Here is a 17139-nt window from a genome sequence, read left to right on the forward strand (position 1 = left end):
TTCTCTCCCTGGTCTGTAACTGTTGTGTTCTCAGGGTCTTCACCTTGGTCCTGATTGCCATCAGCATAGCCTGGATCCCCATCGTCCAGACGGCGCAGAGTGGGAAGCTCTTTGACTATATCCAGTCCGTCACCAGCTACCTGGGGCCCCCTATAGCCTCGGTTTTCTTGTTGGGCATCTTTGTCAAGCGCACCAATGAAAAAGTAAGCGGTTTAACGTTTCCAGACACGTCCTTTTTTTGTTTATCCTTTACCAATTTCATCACTGCACTTTGAGGAAGTTGGGTAGACTTCAGGATTTCCCCCATGTAAATTACTTCACCAGCTGAACTTCCTGGTGAACTGAAGCTTGGTGCTAGATTTACACAGCGGGCGTTCCATCTCACTCTCTCAAGATAGACCACTCCTGCTAAATGCAATGGGCGTACGGGTAGTGCGGAACATGGGCCTTTTTCAAATCCATTTCAGTAACCCGACCCGACTCGCAATGTAATCAAAGTTGCGGGGGAACAGTTTGTGTTAATAAATTATAATTCTGAAAATGAGGGGAAGATTTTTACCAAAGAACCTTTTTTTTTTCGAGGATGTTTCCGTAACCGGCTTCCGTCTCCGCACTAATATCTTTGCTTCGCTACGGGATCTTTGGTGTGGAGACGGAAGCTGGTTACGGAAATGGGGCCGAAAATTACCCATGAATCTGCCCGTGACCATACTATGTATTTTTTGTCGAGTGGGCTATCTTGCTCGCTATAGGATCTTTGCTCTCCCCTGTGTCCTGTGCTCTCCGCTTTCATTTGTTCCCAGTCTGATAAAGCCCTGGTGTTGCTATATCTGCGTGTTCTTGAAATCTCACCACAACATTGTTCCTCATCCATTTTAGACTTTAGAGGGACAGCACGGAAGCAGGCCTTTCTGCCCACTGAGCCCTCGCCGACCAGCGATCACCCCGTATACTAACACTATCCTACACACTAGGGACCATTTACAATTTTACCAAAGCCAATTAACTTAAATCTGCACATTTTTGAATGTTGGAAGAAACCGAAGCACCCAGAGAAAACCCGCGCGGTCACAGGGAGAACGTACAAACTCCATTAAGACAGCACCCGTAGTCAGGTTCGAACCAGGGTCTCTGGCGCTGTAGGGCAGCAATTCTACTGCAGCGCTACCCCGTGCCACGATGCTGCCCCTTCTTTATAATCTTCTGAGCATCTGTCTGTCCCTTGTACTTTCCCAAGTTTTTGTTACCCCTCCACCTGCACGCCACTTCCGAGTTGCCCTCCAATTCGTTCGACCTTCTGAGTTCCACCTGCATGCTGGTGTTGCTCCAGATTCCACATGTGTAGTCACTTGTGTCTTTTTGTTTCAGGGAGCATTTTGGGGGCTGATCTTTGGCCTGGCTATGGGTTTATCTCGGATGATCCCTGAGTTTGTCTTCGGCACAGGCAGCTGTGTGAGACCCAGCAACTGCCCGCTCATCATCTGTGGCATCCACTACCTCTACTTCGCCATCATCCTCTTTGTTGCCACCTGCCTGTTGGTGCTCATCATTTCCTTGCTGACCAAGCCAATCGAGGATAAGCACGTGAGTCTCAACCCTTCCAGTACGGCCACCACTCCCTATTCACAGGGCCTTCGTTTGGCATTGTGGCTGAGTTCCAAGAGATGATTGCGCTGGGGATTTCACAACATCAGTGTGTTTGAGACCATCAGTGAGCTTGGGCTGATCAGCAGGTTCGATGTGTCTTTAGTGATCAGTGTTTAGGTTGGTTATTGTGATGCTCACTGCATGGAGGATGTTCGGAATGGTCAGTGTTTTTGTGGGTCGTGTGTTGTGACGGTCAATACATCCAGAATGTTTGGTTTGGTCAGTGCTATTGAAGATACGTGAACAGCCTGTGCGTTGGGAATGTTGATGAATGTTCAGTGGTCTGAGCCTGACGTGTGTTTCTGGTGATGATAGGCGTGTTCTGTCATTTGACATTCCCTCCATTTTTGTGGAGGCCGTGGCTGTTGTGTCAGTGACAGACTCCTCACAGCCTCACCTCTTGCTGCCTTCCAGCTCCACCGACTGTGTTGGACACTGCGCAACAGCACAGAAGAACGTGAAGACTTGGGCTTTGACGACTGGAAGAACGAAGATACTGACAGCAAAACGGATGTTGATGAAGGTAATGTCGCACATTCCCACACGTGGAAGAGTCTAGGACCAGAGGCCATAGCCTCAGAATAAAAGAACCCACAGCCTCTATAAAAAAAGAGATGAGGCGGAATTTCTTTGGTTAGAGGATGGTGAATCTGTGGAATTCTTTGCCACAGAAGGCTGTGGCCAAGTCAATTATTATTTTTAAGGTGGAGAGTGATAGATTCTTGTTTAGTAAGGGTGTCAGTGGTTATGGGAAGTAGGCAAGAGAATGGTTCAGAGGGAAAGCCATGATTGAATCGAGTAGACCTGATGGGCCAATTAGCCTAATTCTGCTCCCATAACTTATGTACATGAAGCCAAATAAAGAATGTGTTCCTGTAGGTATCTGCACCTCTGTTCATTTGTATTTATTCAAAGGAAATACGGGACAATGTTCACACAAAATTCTTTTTTTTTTTGGACATTATATTAAGGGCATAAACATCAATGAGATGTATCCCAGGGTGAAGATGGTGCTTCATCCTACCCTGTTTGCCATTATAAGTGTATAGCAGAGTAATTCGCTAATTCAGAGTAACAGCAGAGTAATTCACTGAAGGATTTACATGTGAGAACATACTTTATAAGTCAAGTGTCCTTTGACTCCCTTGAGGACAGCATGGAGTTTCATCTGCACCTTTTGTCCTCGGGCACGAAGGGAAGCACAACTTTCTCTGGGGGTCTTCTAAGAAGAGCCGGGCCCATTTAGAAGAGAAATCTGAAAATACTTTTATCATTCCACGGAGGGTGGGAGTCTCCCCCAAATTGACTCGGGCAGCGCTCCAAGCTGAATTCACCAGAGGATTTTCATAAGCGAAGTCAGTGGGTGTAGTGATGGATCTGATGAGTAATGGAGGGTGAGGTACATGGTCTAACAGCAGGACTGAGGGACGTAATGGCCAGATCCTCTTACTTCAAACACCCATTCCATTCCTTGTGCTTTTCTTGTCACCACAGATGAGCGCCAGGACTTACCGTGCTGGAAGAAAGGCTACAACTGGTTCTGTGGGTTCGGCCAGAAGGCCCAGAAGCTGAGCAAAGAAGAGGAGGAAATTCTACAGAAGAAGCTGACCGACATCTCAGAGGTGCCCCTCTGGAGGAATGTGGTCAACATTAATGCCATCATCTTACTGTCTGTCTGTGTCTTTTTCTGGGCATTTTATGCATAAACAGCAGAGGTTTTAACTCCTGGAGACAAGACGTTGCTTGTGCCCTCCCCTCTGATGGATGCACCGCAGACCGATTCAAACACAACGCTCTACTTTGCTGCTTAAAATACCATCCCTTTGTTTCAAGGTCCCTGTAATTTCCTTTTTCTTCCTCAAAAATTGAAATCAAACTGCTGGCATTCCAAAAACTAATCATAGATGAAGCCTCCTCCTCTGAGAACCAACGTACACCCACTACACTCAACTGCAGTTCGGAGGTCATCACACAAAGTCAGTGCAATCATTGGGGTCCCAGCGTCCAGTCCCTGCAACTGAGACCCTCAAGAGATATTTTTTCAATTAGAATAATTTATTATTTTTTTAGAATTTGTGATTTAAAAAAAAATTGTGGAAATAAAACAGTAATTGCAAGTATCATGAGATGTTCTGTTATATGTGTTTGGCTGAACATTTGTTGTCACCAGATCACCCATGATTTCAATTAGCTTTCCGTGGGGAATTAAGTGTTGACGAAGAATGTTTGTGTTGGACTGTGACAGCCGCACTGCACACAACAGACTCTTGAGCTCAATAAAGGTCATGACAAGACCTACCTGGCAGTTGAAGGGTAAACTCCCCTGATAACCTGTGAGGCGATCTCATTGAAATGTACCGAACAGTGAAAGGCCTGGATAGGGTGGCCTCCACAGCCTTCTGTTGCAAGGAATTCCACAGATTCATCACACTTTGACTAAACAAATTCCTTCTCATCTTCTTCCTAAAGAAACGTCCTTTAATTCTGAGGCTCTGACCTCTGGTCCTGGACTCTCCCACTGGTGGAACCATCCTCTCCACATCCACTCTATTTAAGCCATTCATTATTTCAATGAGGTCCCCCCTCAATCTTCTAAATTCCAGCGTGTACAGGCCCAGTACCACTAAACACTTATCATAAGTTAACCCACTCATTCTGGGATCATTCTTGTAAACTTGCACTGGACCCTCTCCAGGGCCTGCACATCCTTCCTCAGATAGCTTGGGTCAGGCAGGATCTCTGGAGAACGTGGATAAGTGACATTTTGGGTCGGGACCCTTCTTCAGACTGATTGAAGTGTGAGTGTTTGCACAGTTCCTTATACCTTTGATCATTCATCCGCTGATTTCAGTGGCTGAATTGGGCTTCTTTGAAGAGGTCATCTCTTCTTCACCATTGCCCAGATACAATAAGCAGCTGCTGCTGCTGTTGCATTAACCCCCCCTCTGAAAATTGTGCCACATGCATGCAGACTCAGTGGCCTGTTCTGTACATTGTGTACTAACTGGGGGATTGTGCTTATGTATGGTGATAGTCTTGCTGAGCTGTGTGTTAAAGTATTTCTCTATACCTTGGTATATGTGCTAAGAAATCATGGAGCCAATCTGATTCACTGCTGTCAGGACCACGGGTCTGTGGCACCAGATACAGGAAGGGGAACAAGAGGAAAGAGGTGTGTAAGAAGGAACTGCAGATGCTGGTTTAAACCGAAGATAGTCGCAAAAAGCTGGAGTAACTCAGCGGGACAGGCAGCATCTCTGGAGAGAAGGAATGGGTGACGTTTTAGGTCTTCCTCTTCTTCTTCTTCTTGCGCATGGCGTGCACAGCCTAAAGTTGTAGGACAACTTTTTCTATTTGATCTTATTTGATTGTGCATGCCGGGTTGACTGCATTGGTCGAAACAGGGCGGACCACGTGAAGGTTGCAATCTTCCACCCCACGTTTTAGGTCGAGATCCTTCTTCCCGAAACATCACCCATTCCTTCTCTCCAGAGATACTGCCTGTCCCACTGGGTTACTCCAGCTTTTTGTGTCTATAAGAGGGGTGAGGTTCCAGTCTGAATGAAGAATGCTTACAGGTGATATAAAGGACCTTACCATTTTCCAGCTCTTGCCCTGCAACCTTGTACGCTCACAATCCCACACGTGTTGAGGAATTCATCATCCCTCTTGCCCACATTGCTTTTCCTTTCCCGATTCCTTTGAATGTGTGAGTATACAATGGTGCAGCCAATAGAACCACTGACTCCTGGCTCCATGAACCTAGATTCAATACTGACCTCTGGTGCTGACAGTGTGGAGTTTGCACTTTACCCCTCTAACCATGAGGTTTTCTTCCAGTGTCCTCTCACTTCCCAAGCATGTGTGTTGAAAGGTAATTGCTGTGTGTAGGGAAGTGGTTGGAGATCGGGGGAGTTATTATGTCGAAGAGAGCAAATCGTTACAGGGAAATAAATGGGACTGATGAGATGCCCTGAGAGTGGGCCATATGTCCTCCCAAATTGAAAGAAAAAATAGAATTAAAATGCACAACTAGCTTTGGTTATCTGGTCTGAAGTCCTTGGCATTATTTATCAGGGGCAGTAACAACTTGTGTGCTTGTGTCTGACTGCCTAATACAACAGCATATGCCCTCATTAAATTCCTCAGCAGTGATTTATAAAGAAGGCTCACACCGAAGGCAAGATTGTTTATATTCATCAAGAATATTTTTACAATTTAAGGATCAATAAGGATGTAAAACTCTTGTTAACAAGCTTTCAGGACATACTGGATGCCCTTGTTGTAAATAAATTCTGCCTATTTGATCAGAGAGTTTGCCGTGAGCCAGAACGATGCCCCACCTAGGAGAAGGCAGGCATACTGGCATCAGCAGAACAGGTAGCACCCAGCACATCTCGTATGTGTATGTGACAAATAAACTTGACTTGACTTGACTTGACTTGACTTGAGACCTGCACCAAGTATTGGCCATCATGTCTGGATCTGCAGGAGCGAGTGCCCTGGGAATGGTACTTTCGAACAAAAGAGTGGGAATAAGCTTCCACTGAGTTGCAATAGTAAGTAGAAGAGACAAAAGAGGAAAGAAGGAAAACTGCCAATGGTCCTTGAATTCCAGAGTGATCCTGACATCAGCCTATATAAACATTTCAACTCCTGCTCTTCAGAGGTCGACTTCACTGCACCTTCCCTAAACAACCACTAGAGGTCAATACTGACTGCAGTTTGAAACCAAGCTCTTGCACAATCCATGCAAATAAAGTCTTAGTCACACAGCACATAAACAGGCCTTTCAGACCATCATGTCGATGCAACAATCAAACACCCATCCACATTAACCCCATTTTAATTTGAGAAAATACAGAAAGCCATTTGGTGCACTGGATCTATGCTAGCCTCATGGACCAATCCAATTTCCCTGCAGCCCATTCTCCTCATCCTTTGATCAATTTACCATACATGCGTACGTGGGGCAATTTGCAGCCACAGTTGATCTAACAACTGCCATGTCTTTGGGACATGGAGGGAACGTGGAGCACACCTTTGTCATTTTAGGGAGGACAATAGTTGATGATCGTAAATTAGCTGAAATTAAATTTCCCAGCTGCTGTGATGGGAATGGAACAGGTCCCCAGTGTGTTAACCAGACGTTGGCTGAGCTGTTTTGGTTGTGTTGAAGCCACTCACCCTTGTTTGAGATCGGTGCATCAAGACCAGAGGACATCAGTGGTGAGGATGTCAGGAGTGTTGACAGTTTCAGCGTGACACACCGCACACAAGTGTGGCGTGTTCTCACAGCTGTTACCACTTAACCCAGCAGGTGTGTCCTTTGCAGACAACACTAAAAGGGGCATTCAATACACTAGCAACTCTCCTCCCAATACTGGAGAAATTGCTACTGAATGGTTACTGAAATCAGCTTCTGAATGTTTGCACCTGGGTGTCTCAGCTCACTCCTGTGACTAGTCCCACTCAAGGACAGCAGATGAAGTGTCCTCTTGAAACTCATTGCAGAACTCGTTGATTTTATTAACGTTACCACTAACTTCCACTCCGCCCGCATTCATTTGGACTATCTCTGACACCTCTCTCGTGATGTTACTATAAACCCACAGAGCCTGACAATTATCTGCACTACATCTCCTTCCACCCTGCCTCTTGCTACGACAGCATCCCCTACTCTTAATTTCTCCATCCCCACTACATCTGCTACCAATACGAGGCTTTACGTTCTAGGACATCTGAGATGTTGTCTTTCCTCTGTAAATGTGGTCCCCCCCCCCTGATGTCATGGATTGGTCCCGTAACCCGCATCTCCTCTGTATCCCGTAGTTCTGCTGCCGCTCCCCCTCCACTTTGATGGAAGAAGGGTAAAGTTCCTCTGGTACTTATCTTTCATTCCACCAGCCTCTGCATTAACACATCATCCTCTGACATTTCTGTTACCTCCAACGTGATCCCACCATGTCACATCCACACCCTTTTCCACCTTCAGCAGGAACTGCGCCTTCGCGAGTTGTGGCACCTCAGATGTTACACCTGTCCTAATACCTCCTACCCAATATGGCCTCCTTTATATCAGCGAGATGGACGTGGGCTGGGCAACAGTTTTGCCCAAAGATGTTCTTGATCTGCCAAAGTTTACTGGAGCTCCTAATTGCTAATTTTCTTAACTCCCCTTCCCACTCCCATATTTATATTTCAGTCCTGAGCCATTATACTCCATCTATTATGTCCTAATTCAACGGCCATTCTGTCCCCCTGAATTCCTCTAAATCTTCTGCCCGGGCCAACACCCATCGAGTCTATCATCAGCAAACTTGGATATTCTCTTCCCAATCTGATCACTACAAAGATTGTGAATGGCTGGAACCCCAGCACCAATCCATGCAGCACCTGCCGGTCACAACGTCCCACTAAGTTCTTTAGTAACTTGTCAGTTTCTTTGTTGAACTAAATTAAGGCGCATGTTGCAATCAAAATAATCTGTTTATTTCGCCCGACTAGTTCAGCGCTGGAGTCATTTTAAAATCAGCTTCTAAAGCCGTCAACGGGGACGGATTTCATGTAGATGACAGGTAAAATAAAGCCTTTTATTTTTATGTATAAAAGTGGTCCTTAAGATGCCTTTAGTTCACATTTTAAGTTGCGAAATGGTGATTTAGTCCCCATACGAACCGGCATGCCGATATGGGGGTCTAAATCACCGCAAACCGCAATGTTCCAAATGATCGCGTTCCAGAAAAACCCACTCGCAAGATAATTTAAATGGCCATTAATTGATTGATTGATAGAATTTATTGCCACACAACCAGGGTCGGTGGAATTTTGGGTTGTCAGCAGTGGTACAATAATAAAGAACACACAACCACAATAAAAATGTAACACAAACATCCACCACAATTTACAGGTATTAAACATTAAATTCCTTCCATTTGGCCTATAAATCCATGACAATGAGATTTAAAAATTATGTTTTATAGTGAATTCTTGTGTGAATGTTATTTGGACACTTAGGCTATTTAAATTTTTTAATCTATTCTTAAGAAATTGATAGATGTTTAGATCTAGTAATTGAATATTGCAATTAGCTACAATTAGGTAACTAACTAATTGAATGCTTTAATTTCAAGTCGTCTAAGTAAGATTGTTTCATATTTGTTTCAGAATGCTTCAATCTATAATAACTGAAAATTTATTTTAGTTCTCTTAATTTTTAAGAAAGTTATGGCCATTTGACTGTCCTCGATCACAGCTTTTGTGTTAAGTCAATGGAAAAGCAATAGGGAACAAGATGCTAATTTCCGAGTATGTAAATAGCCATAACCTTTTTAATACTGAAGATATGAAAGTGAATTAGGTGACAAATTAAACTTCTTTTTATGCTTTATCTGATGGGATAAATTAGACTTGATTTTTAAAATCTCAAAATTTTGTAACATTGCTACTTAGTATGGCTCTATGGTAATTCAAATTTCACTGTACCTTAATTAGTACATGTGACAATTAAATTGAATCTTGAATCTTGAAATCCAAAATACCACATTTACTGGTTCTTTATTTATTCTCAGTTACAATTTCAAAAAATTATAACATGTTTGTCGAATATTATTTAGTTTCCATGTTGAATCAGCCCAATCAGTTATTGTCCCAGTGCCTTGTTATCATTCTGTGGATAATAGTTTCAAGCATTCACAACTGCTGATGTTGGGCTAATTAATCTTAAGGTTCTCATTTAGTCTTTAAATAATGGGTCAATCTGTATAATCTGCTCTTGAATGTACCATAATCTCCTTGCTTGTATATTCTATTCCCCAGCTAATAAAGGCAAGCCTCCCATATGTCTTCTTCATAAGCTTATCCACCAGGGATCCTTGGATATGACCACAAAGTTTCCTCTGTTCCTCAGTACTTCCTAGTCTTAGCATTCACTGTGTATGCACAGTAAACCCTCATTATAATGGACCATGGGGGTGGCGATGACCGTTATTGACGATTGTCCGCCATAGCCGATTTATAGTGTAGAGGTCATGTGTCGAGACCCAACAATGAAATTTAGGCCGAGCAAGAACTGCACTGACAGATGTGTTCTTTTTCAGTTGAAACATTATACCAAAGCCTTATCTGCCCTAAACTACAAAGCTCCAATATCTCAATACTGCAATATAGGCGGTGGTGGTGGCGTTGGCAGGCGTGGTTGAGAACTGCGCATGGGCGGGGATAGTTTCATCAGGTGCGGCTGAGGAAGCCTGTGGTGGCTTCATTGACCTGAAGCCATCATAAAAAGGATGTCACACCCAGCCCAGAATACCTGGCTTAAATGAGATTGTTAAAATAGACATTGGTGCAGCCACTGCAGCATGGTCCTTAATTCAGTCAGATAGCCAAAGTCATTAAGTTGATAAACTTTGATAGTTGACCTATCATTATTGGCTCTGTAATATTAAAATCCTGGCTAAACTATTGGTTGACGCCAATACTAAACATCCAGTAAAAAGAATTCTGAATAATCCGTAAGTGGAGGCCAAAAGATATTGAAAGGACTTGGTAGTGGTTTCATAGACTTTGCTAAGGTATTTAGTTCATAAACTTATCACTAAAACTCTCAGCTGCAGACCTTTCTTGCACATTTCTGCTGTTTCTGTAGTCATCATTGTATTTATTGTCATATTTATCATTACTGGATGTGTACTGTTTACTCTGTCAGCTTCATGTGAACAGGAATTTCACTGTGGTGTACCTGGCAGTAATCTCTGTAGTTCTCCATTCTAATCTCTCCACCCCTGCTTTCCCACACTATTCAAATGAAGCTCATCGTAAACTAATTTTCAGGAAATAGTTGCAGATCACGCTCAGCGTTGTACTCAAAGATCTTATAGCGCTTCGCTATAAGATCTTTGGTTGTACTCACCCAGCAGCAGCTGCTGGGGGCTGTTGTCCTCTCATTTACATCTCTCCTTGTCTCAGCTTTTGTTTCATTACTTATCCCATTACCATCCTTTCATTCTGCACCATCAACCCTTCTGTCATGTAATCCCCCCAACTGCCACCTTGTCCCAGACCTTCCCTTTTGTTCTTTCTTCCTCTGCCACCTTCCCTGTCTCTGTCTTTGCTTAAGTTATGTTAAATTTCTAACCATTCCCATTTCTGATGGAAAATCCTCAACCTGAATCTTTGATGCTGCTTCTTCATTTTCAGCATGTTGTTGTTGCTTTTAATTCTCTGAAGCTCTCTCTTCCTCATCTTTCACCTGCCTTCTCTCTAGCCTCCTTCAATTCCCCTTCCCCTCTCTTTACCCTCCACTCTCCATCACCAGCCCCCCCCCCCCCCCCCCCCCCCCCCCCAAATTCCTCAGGACCACTCCTTCTCCCCATCCTTCCCCTTTCTCATTCCCTTCACTCCCTTTTCAGACTTGCCCCTGCTCCCTGCTTTCCATCAATCTTCTTCCCTTCCCCTCTCATCCCTTCCTTCCGCTCCCCTCTTCCCCGTTCTCTCATCCACTTCTCTTCCCACTCGCGTGGATCTCCTCTGAACCAAGCTTAGTTCTATTGAAATTAGAATTACTGCATTTTTTAAATTTCAGAATGCTTTGCCTCACTATTATTGACCCAGACTCATTCTTCTAATTCCTCTCTTATCGATATAAGATGACATTATCTCGTGGGAAACACAGATAACACCTCTCAAGTTAGTATTATCTCAAGATTTTGTTACAGATGTGTCAAAGCCAAATGTTCAAAAGCCTCATCATTGTTAAGTTCTGTGCATCTGTGGGAAATACCACGGATGCTGCAGTCACAGTGAACCCTCTGCCTCGCCGCTCCAGTGACCCAAGTTCAATCCTGACCTTAGGCTCTCTGTGGAAAATTTGCATGTTCTCCTTGTGACAGTGGGGTTTGCCCCGGATTCTCCGACTTCCTTCCACATCCTAAAAATGCACAGGTCGTTTGGCTGCTGTGAATTGCCCCAAGGGTGTAGATAAGTGAGAACATCTCTGGGGAGTTGATGGGAGTGCAGGGAGAATAAAGAAGAAATTAATGTAGGATTAGTCTATATGGGCATACGGCAGTTGTCTGTGACTATGACAAAGCTAGTACACTTTTAGAGCATTCCCTGCCCACCCCAGAGTTAATTAAGCACATACGGGTCTTGAAATACAGCCTTTTAATACAGAGACGAGGCAAATATTTTCTCTGAGGGTTGCGAGCATTTTGGGATCCCGTTCCTCAAAATGCGGTGGAAGTAGAGCTGTTGAATATTTTTAGGCCATGGTGGCCATGGTGGATTAATGGTGTAGGGCAGTCACCTTTCAAAGTGGAAGTGGGTCAATTTCTCCCTTATAAATAAATGAAGTCAGATTGTAAACTCACATTGTAAACCCAACTCTGCCCAATGAGTGAATGGGAATAGAAGAATCCTTACAGGAGGCACGGTGCAATGAAGAGCAATCGAGATAGCTCTGGGGGTAGGCAGTCTTTCAATGGATGTTTGCATCAGTCCATCTCCTGAGATGGAGACAAAGCAATCCAGAAAGGAAAGAAGAACATCAGAAATGGACCATGTGAAGAGGAGAGCAAGAAGGAAAGTATCAGCACAATTAATTAAATTGTAAAATTCTTTATGAGTGCAGTTAGGTAGCACCAATGCAGTCATTGAAGGAGTAGGATTGAAACAAAGATTGTTTCGCAGTCGGCATGGCAGCAGAGTTGCTGCCTTAAAGCGTCAGAGATCCGGGTTCAATCCTGACTATGGGTGCTGTCTGTCCAGAGTTTGTATATTCCCCCGTGACTGCATGGGTCTTCCCCGGGTGCTCCTGTTTCCTCCCACATTCCAAAGACAGGTTTGTAGTTTAATTGGCTTCAGTAAAAATTGTAAATTGGCCCCAGCGTGTAGGATAGTATTAGTGTATGGGGATCATGGTTGGCCCAGACTCGGTGGGCTGAAGGGCTTGTTTCTGCACTGTATCTCCAAACTAAACTAAATAAGAGGTCTAGCAACCAAATTCGACTGCGTGTAGGAAAGTGATAACATCATGTTTATAATCCCTATTTTTAATCCCTATATCTTGACAAACATTGACAGCTGTGGACTGTTACCTGTTACTGGAAGGTCTGGTGATGCAACTCCCTTGAATTTTCTCACCACAGTATGTTGGTGATAGATAAACAGCTGGCTGCTTTGATAAAGTTGCTGCAGTAATCTGACACAGCCAACAGAGCAGAGCCACGTTTCACGAAGAGCAGCCAAACTGAGATATTATGCTGGAATATTGCTCCAGCAAAGACCCAAACACATCCCAAACTTCTCAATGGATCATTTGACCAATGTCACTATCCTGGACCAAAATTGATGTCAAACTGCAATGCAATCATCTACTGGTACATCGATGTATCTGAAAATTAAACTGTTCCATTTCTTACATGTGAAGCAGGCGCTTGTTGGTATATCTTAAATATTAAACTCCCTTGGACAGTTATCCAAGAGCAAATTACTGCAGAGGGTGGAAATCTAAAATAGAAGTAGAAAGTGCTGGAGATGTTCAGCAGGTCAAGTGGCATCTTAGGAGATAGAAACTAACACTGTTTTTCTCCACAGAGATGCTGCTGGACTTGCTGGGTATTTCTAGTAAAGTTTATATTTTCCTTAGATATTGAATTTGTTTCAATAGTCATAACTGGGGTGGATGTTTTCATGTTCTCCTATACCAAGAAATTGATCACCCTTTCTTCCATGTAGCTGCACCAGCTCTCAAACTCTGAAGCATTGCACAACAGAGTGACTTCTTCCCTCGTACAGTATGCCACTGACCTCTATCTTGTGTGCATTCTTGTGATATTCCTCAGGACCACTCTGCGTCCTTTCTAGATGGTATTGTTTTATTATTGTCATATGTACTAAGATATAGTGAAAAACTTTGTTTTGCATGCTATCCATTCAAATCGTACTATACATAAGAACTGTAAGCCATGCAGAAGTACAACAGGCAGTGCAAAGAGAATAGCCATAGTGCAGTATATAGTTTTACAGTATTTCACATCTGGAGAAAGTGATAAAAAAGTTCAAGGGCCACTGTGTTCTTTGGGAGCTCAAAGTCTCTTATAAGACGTTAGCGAGGTCGCATTTAGAGCATTGTGTTCAGTTCTGGGCACCATGTTATAGGTTTTTGTTTAGTTCGCTTAAAATAACTGATAGTTTATCATGTATTTATTTTATTTGTTGTTGTTGGGTCTAATGTGTCTGTAAAGTTGCACCGTAAAAATGTCATCGTTCCGGTTCTTAGCTGGCGCGATGACAAATAAACACTTGATATCTGTCAATATAGGAATCAATCTGATGAACATTTGCAGCATTTCCACGTGTATCCTTCTTTGACAGGAAGGCCAGATCTGCACACAATACTCCAGTTGTTTATTGGTATTGGCTGAACCTGTTGGATATTCTTTCGGTGATGTACAAGGATTCCCAAGTCCCTCTGAATACCAACACTGACAACCACTCAACATTAAAACATATTCTGCCCTTCTACTTTTTCACTGCATGTTTCACTGCATACTTTTTTCCATGTATAAAAAGGGGGTCCCAAGAGTGTGTCATAAACTGTAAGTAAGAGAATGTCCCAAACTTGTGTCATTAACTGTAGGAGTCCCACGAGTGGAAGTGGGTCAATATATGTTCAGGAATAGCTGCTTCCCCACAGCCATCAGGCTATTAAACTCTGAACATTAATAGCCCATTATCTGTTTATTTATTCATGTGTGTATATATTTATATAATGGTATATGGACACACTGATCTGTTCTGTATTCATGCTTACTATATTGTGTTGTGCTGAAGCAAAGCAAGAATTTCATTGTCCTGTCTGGGAAACATGACAATAAACTCTCTTGAATCTTGAGATTGACACAAAATGCTGGAGTAACTCAGCAGGCCAGGCAGCATCTCTGGAGTTGAGATCCTTCTTCAGACTGAGAATCAGGGGAGAGGGGACCTAGAGGTATGAAAAGGTACAGAACCTGGGACATGGCTCTTTCTATTGCTAACAGCTGGGTTCACCGTGTATACTTTAGTTTTGGCAAGACCACCAAGGACCTATTAACCAGCATTGTGGTCAAGTCACATTGTACATGGTGTGACATCACAATTTGACTCCTCCATACACTACTGGGGGGTGGTGAAAGGGCAGGGAAATGCGGACAAGTTAAGACGAATTTGAGGAATTGCAAAACAGGATTGAGAAGCACGATGGCCAAACTCCGCGCCTGTCAAAGGGATGGGTGCACCACTGCCCTCTGAATTTAGTGGACAACCAGAGGTGGACCTTTTCCCGACGAGAAATGCACCCGCTGCGCTCAGTTTGGCCTTCACGGTCCCCACCGATGTAGCTACTCATAGTGGAAATAAAGGCGAGCGCGTCAAGCTCAATATCCCTGGGGTCGGCTTTGCGTTGACTGGTACTTTCGGATATGAAACATTGGCTGGAATCCGACCTTGACCAAACCTAGAAGGGAATCAAGGCAGTTAGAGGAGAATGAGTCATATCCGTGGAAAAGATGCATGCGGGCACAAAGTAATTAACGCCCTTTTTGAAAAAAAGACGCTGAAAAGCGCAGTGAAAATGTGAGGTGAAGGATAGTGTATTGGGGAAACGTGAGCAATATGGGGAATACCCGGGCATTTTTTCTTATGGGGGAAGATCAAAAGCAAGTATAGTATCAGTGAAGCCGAATCTCGCTGTTCCATCGCCAGATTACACAACCAGAGCGGAGATACAGTGAAGTAAAGGCGTCCTCACCCCTATACATATATATATGTCTCGGCCGTCGCCGCTGGAGGAAGGAGAGTTGTGTCCGTAGCGTGGGGCGGCGCGACTAACGCCGAGCGAACAGCCGCCGAACTTGGGAAGTCTTCGCCGCCTCCAGGGAACTTTCTAGGCGGGGAAGGGGGGTCGGGGGAGAGAGAGGGGGGGGTTTCCATGGCGACCCCCGCGCCCCACGCCGCATCCCTCGGCGCCGCTGATTGGAGCGTCTCCACGGCAGCAGCATGGAAGGAGCGCGCCGATTGGCCGGCGGCGCCCCGCCGGTCGCCAGAAGTCGGGTGGGTGCGTGCGTGCGGTGGACCAATGGCAGAGGCGTTCTCATCCGGCGTCGTGGTGGCGCTGGCAGGAAGCGGAAAAAAAAGTCACGAATGTGCGCGCGGCCGCGTGACGGGGAGCCGGGTGGAGTCTCGCGGCGGCGGCGGCAGCAGAGGAGCGAGCGGACGGCAGGGCATCTCCGGGACAACGCTCCAGCCTTCACTCCAGGTACGCAGCCCACACAGCCTCGCCTCGCAGGGCAAGCGGGTTACCTCTTCCCTCCAACCCCCCCCCCTCCTCCCATCCCTCCAATGGCCAAGTGACTAATGCAAACTGTTTAGTGTTAGGAAACAGTTTCCATACAAATTAACACGGGCGGAGAATGACTGCGAAAAAAAACAACTTACTTTAATTTTGATCCAAATTTGCATTTCATTTTATATAAATGAAACTGTTTCACAAAGCGGGTAGATGATTGGGTGCTGAATTTTAAGTTTTTTCTTCGGAAAAATCATAATTACAAATTGAGGCGTTATTTGTATTTAAATGTAGTTTGCAAGGTCACAAGGTTCGGGGAGCCCACGGTTGGTCCTGAGACCCAGTCTGGAAGCAAAGAGGTGTGGGGTCCCTAGGGGGAGTTGTTCACCATACGGATTGTTGCTGTCAACTTTGAGTGAAAATTTAGATCTTTTAAAACACACACATTTACGCATACAGAAGGAAACCCAGTTGGCTACAATCCAGCTAAAAAAAACCAACACAAAACGCTTCTTGGTTCATCATAACGTTTTGTGCATTAAATCCCACATTTCAGATACGGAGTTCCAAAGCCCAAGATATTATTGAAAGGTCAATCTTCAGAAATTGGTTTTAACCTGAGTTTATGACTCTCAATGTCAGTTGTAGATTGCTCCTTTTTGGAAATGTAGAGGCATGTGGTGTATTTCCAGTGTTTACTATTGGGGTCTCTGATTGCTATTGTTAGGCATGGATTATGTACTTTACTTGAATTTTGCTTCATGTCATTTGGAAATCCTGTGCTTGGATACAAAGTCAAAATGGTGGGCTTGGAGCAAGGCTTCTGACGATGAACATGCACAAATGAAGTGCTTTGGAACGTTGTTCCAGCTCAGATTTGTTTTTAAGTCCTTCAGTTATGTTTTATCCCCATTACTAAAGTACTGTGGAGAAAGAAAGTTGGCAAGTAGTGACACTTTTTTGCATGTTGTATATGTTTGGGATCCCCACCTATTTGTATTTTGTGTAATGAGTAATCTTGGTCATTGTGACATGAGATCATGTGGATAACCATCCCGGAGCAACTGTTGTTCACTAAAGTAATATATTGCAGTGACCTTGACTCCTGTTTCCCACTTCCCTTTATCTCCCAGTGTTGGTTATTGATGGTGAAACCTGACCAT

The 17139-nt window shown here is 44.2% G+C and overlaps 2 protein-coding genes and 1 long non-coding RNA gene across 5 annotated transcripts in view; 2 read left to right on the plus strand and 1 right to left on the minus strand.

The window, feature by feature from the left end:
- Nucleotides 1-3715, plus strand: part of slc5a1 (solute carrier family 5 member 1) — a 37260-nt gene extending 33545 nt beyond the window's left edge. Inside the window, exons 12-15 of the mRNA XM_055655993.1 lie at nt 35-203; nt 1369-1584; nt 2062-2170; nt 3142-3715. Of these exons, the coding sequence (XP_055511968.1) occupies nt 35-203; nt 1369-1584; nt 2062-2170; nt 3142-3353 (706 nt within the window). The 3' untranslated portion in view covers nt 3354-3715. The remainder of the gene's footprint in view (nt 1-34; nt 204-1368; nt 1585-2061; nt 2171-3141) is intronic.
- Nucleotides 3716-13502: 9787 nt separating this feature from the next.
- Nucleotides 13503-15571, minus strand: LOC129709533 (uncharacterized). Its single transcript, XR_008725521.1, has 2 exons — nt 15440-15571; nt 13503-15145 (listed from the first exon to the last, which is right to left on the minus strand). It is a non-coding gene; the product is annotated as an uncharacterized LOC129709533 (long non-coding RNA).
- A 3-nt stretch (nt 15572-15574) lies between these two features.
- wu:fi75a02 (uncharacterized) overlaps nt 15575-17139 on the plus strand; it is a 39602-nt gene continuing 38037 nt past the window's right edge. For all 3 annotated transcript variants that reach the window (XM_055655994.1, XM_055655995.1, XM_055655997.1), the window contains exon 1: nt 15575-15946. In XM_055655994.1, coding sequence (XP_055511969.1) covers nt 15620-15946 — 327 coding nt within the window. In that variant the 5' untranslated portion in view covers nt 15575-15619. The remainder of the gene's footprint in view (nt 15947-17139) is intronic.

Source organism: Leucoraja erinacea, chromosome 25 (assembly GCF_028641065.1).
Source record: "Leucoraja erinacea ecotype New England chromosome 25, Leri_hhj_1, whole genome shotgun sequence".
Taxonomy (NCBI): Eukaryota; Metazoa; Chordata; class Chondrichthyes; order Rajiformes; family Rajidae; genus Leucoraja; species Leucoraja erinaceus.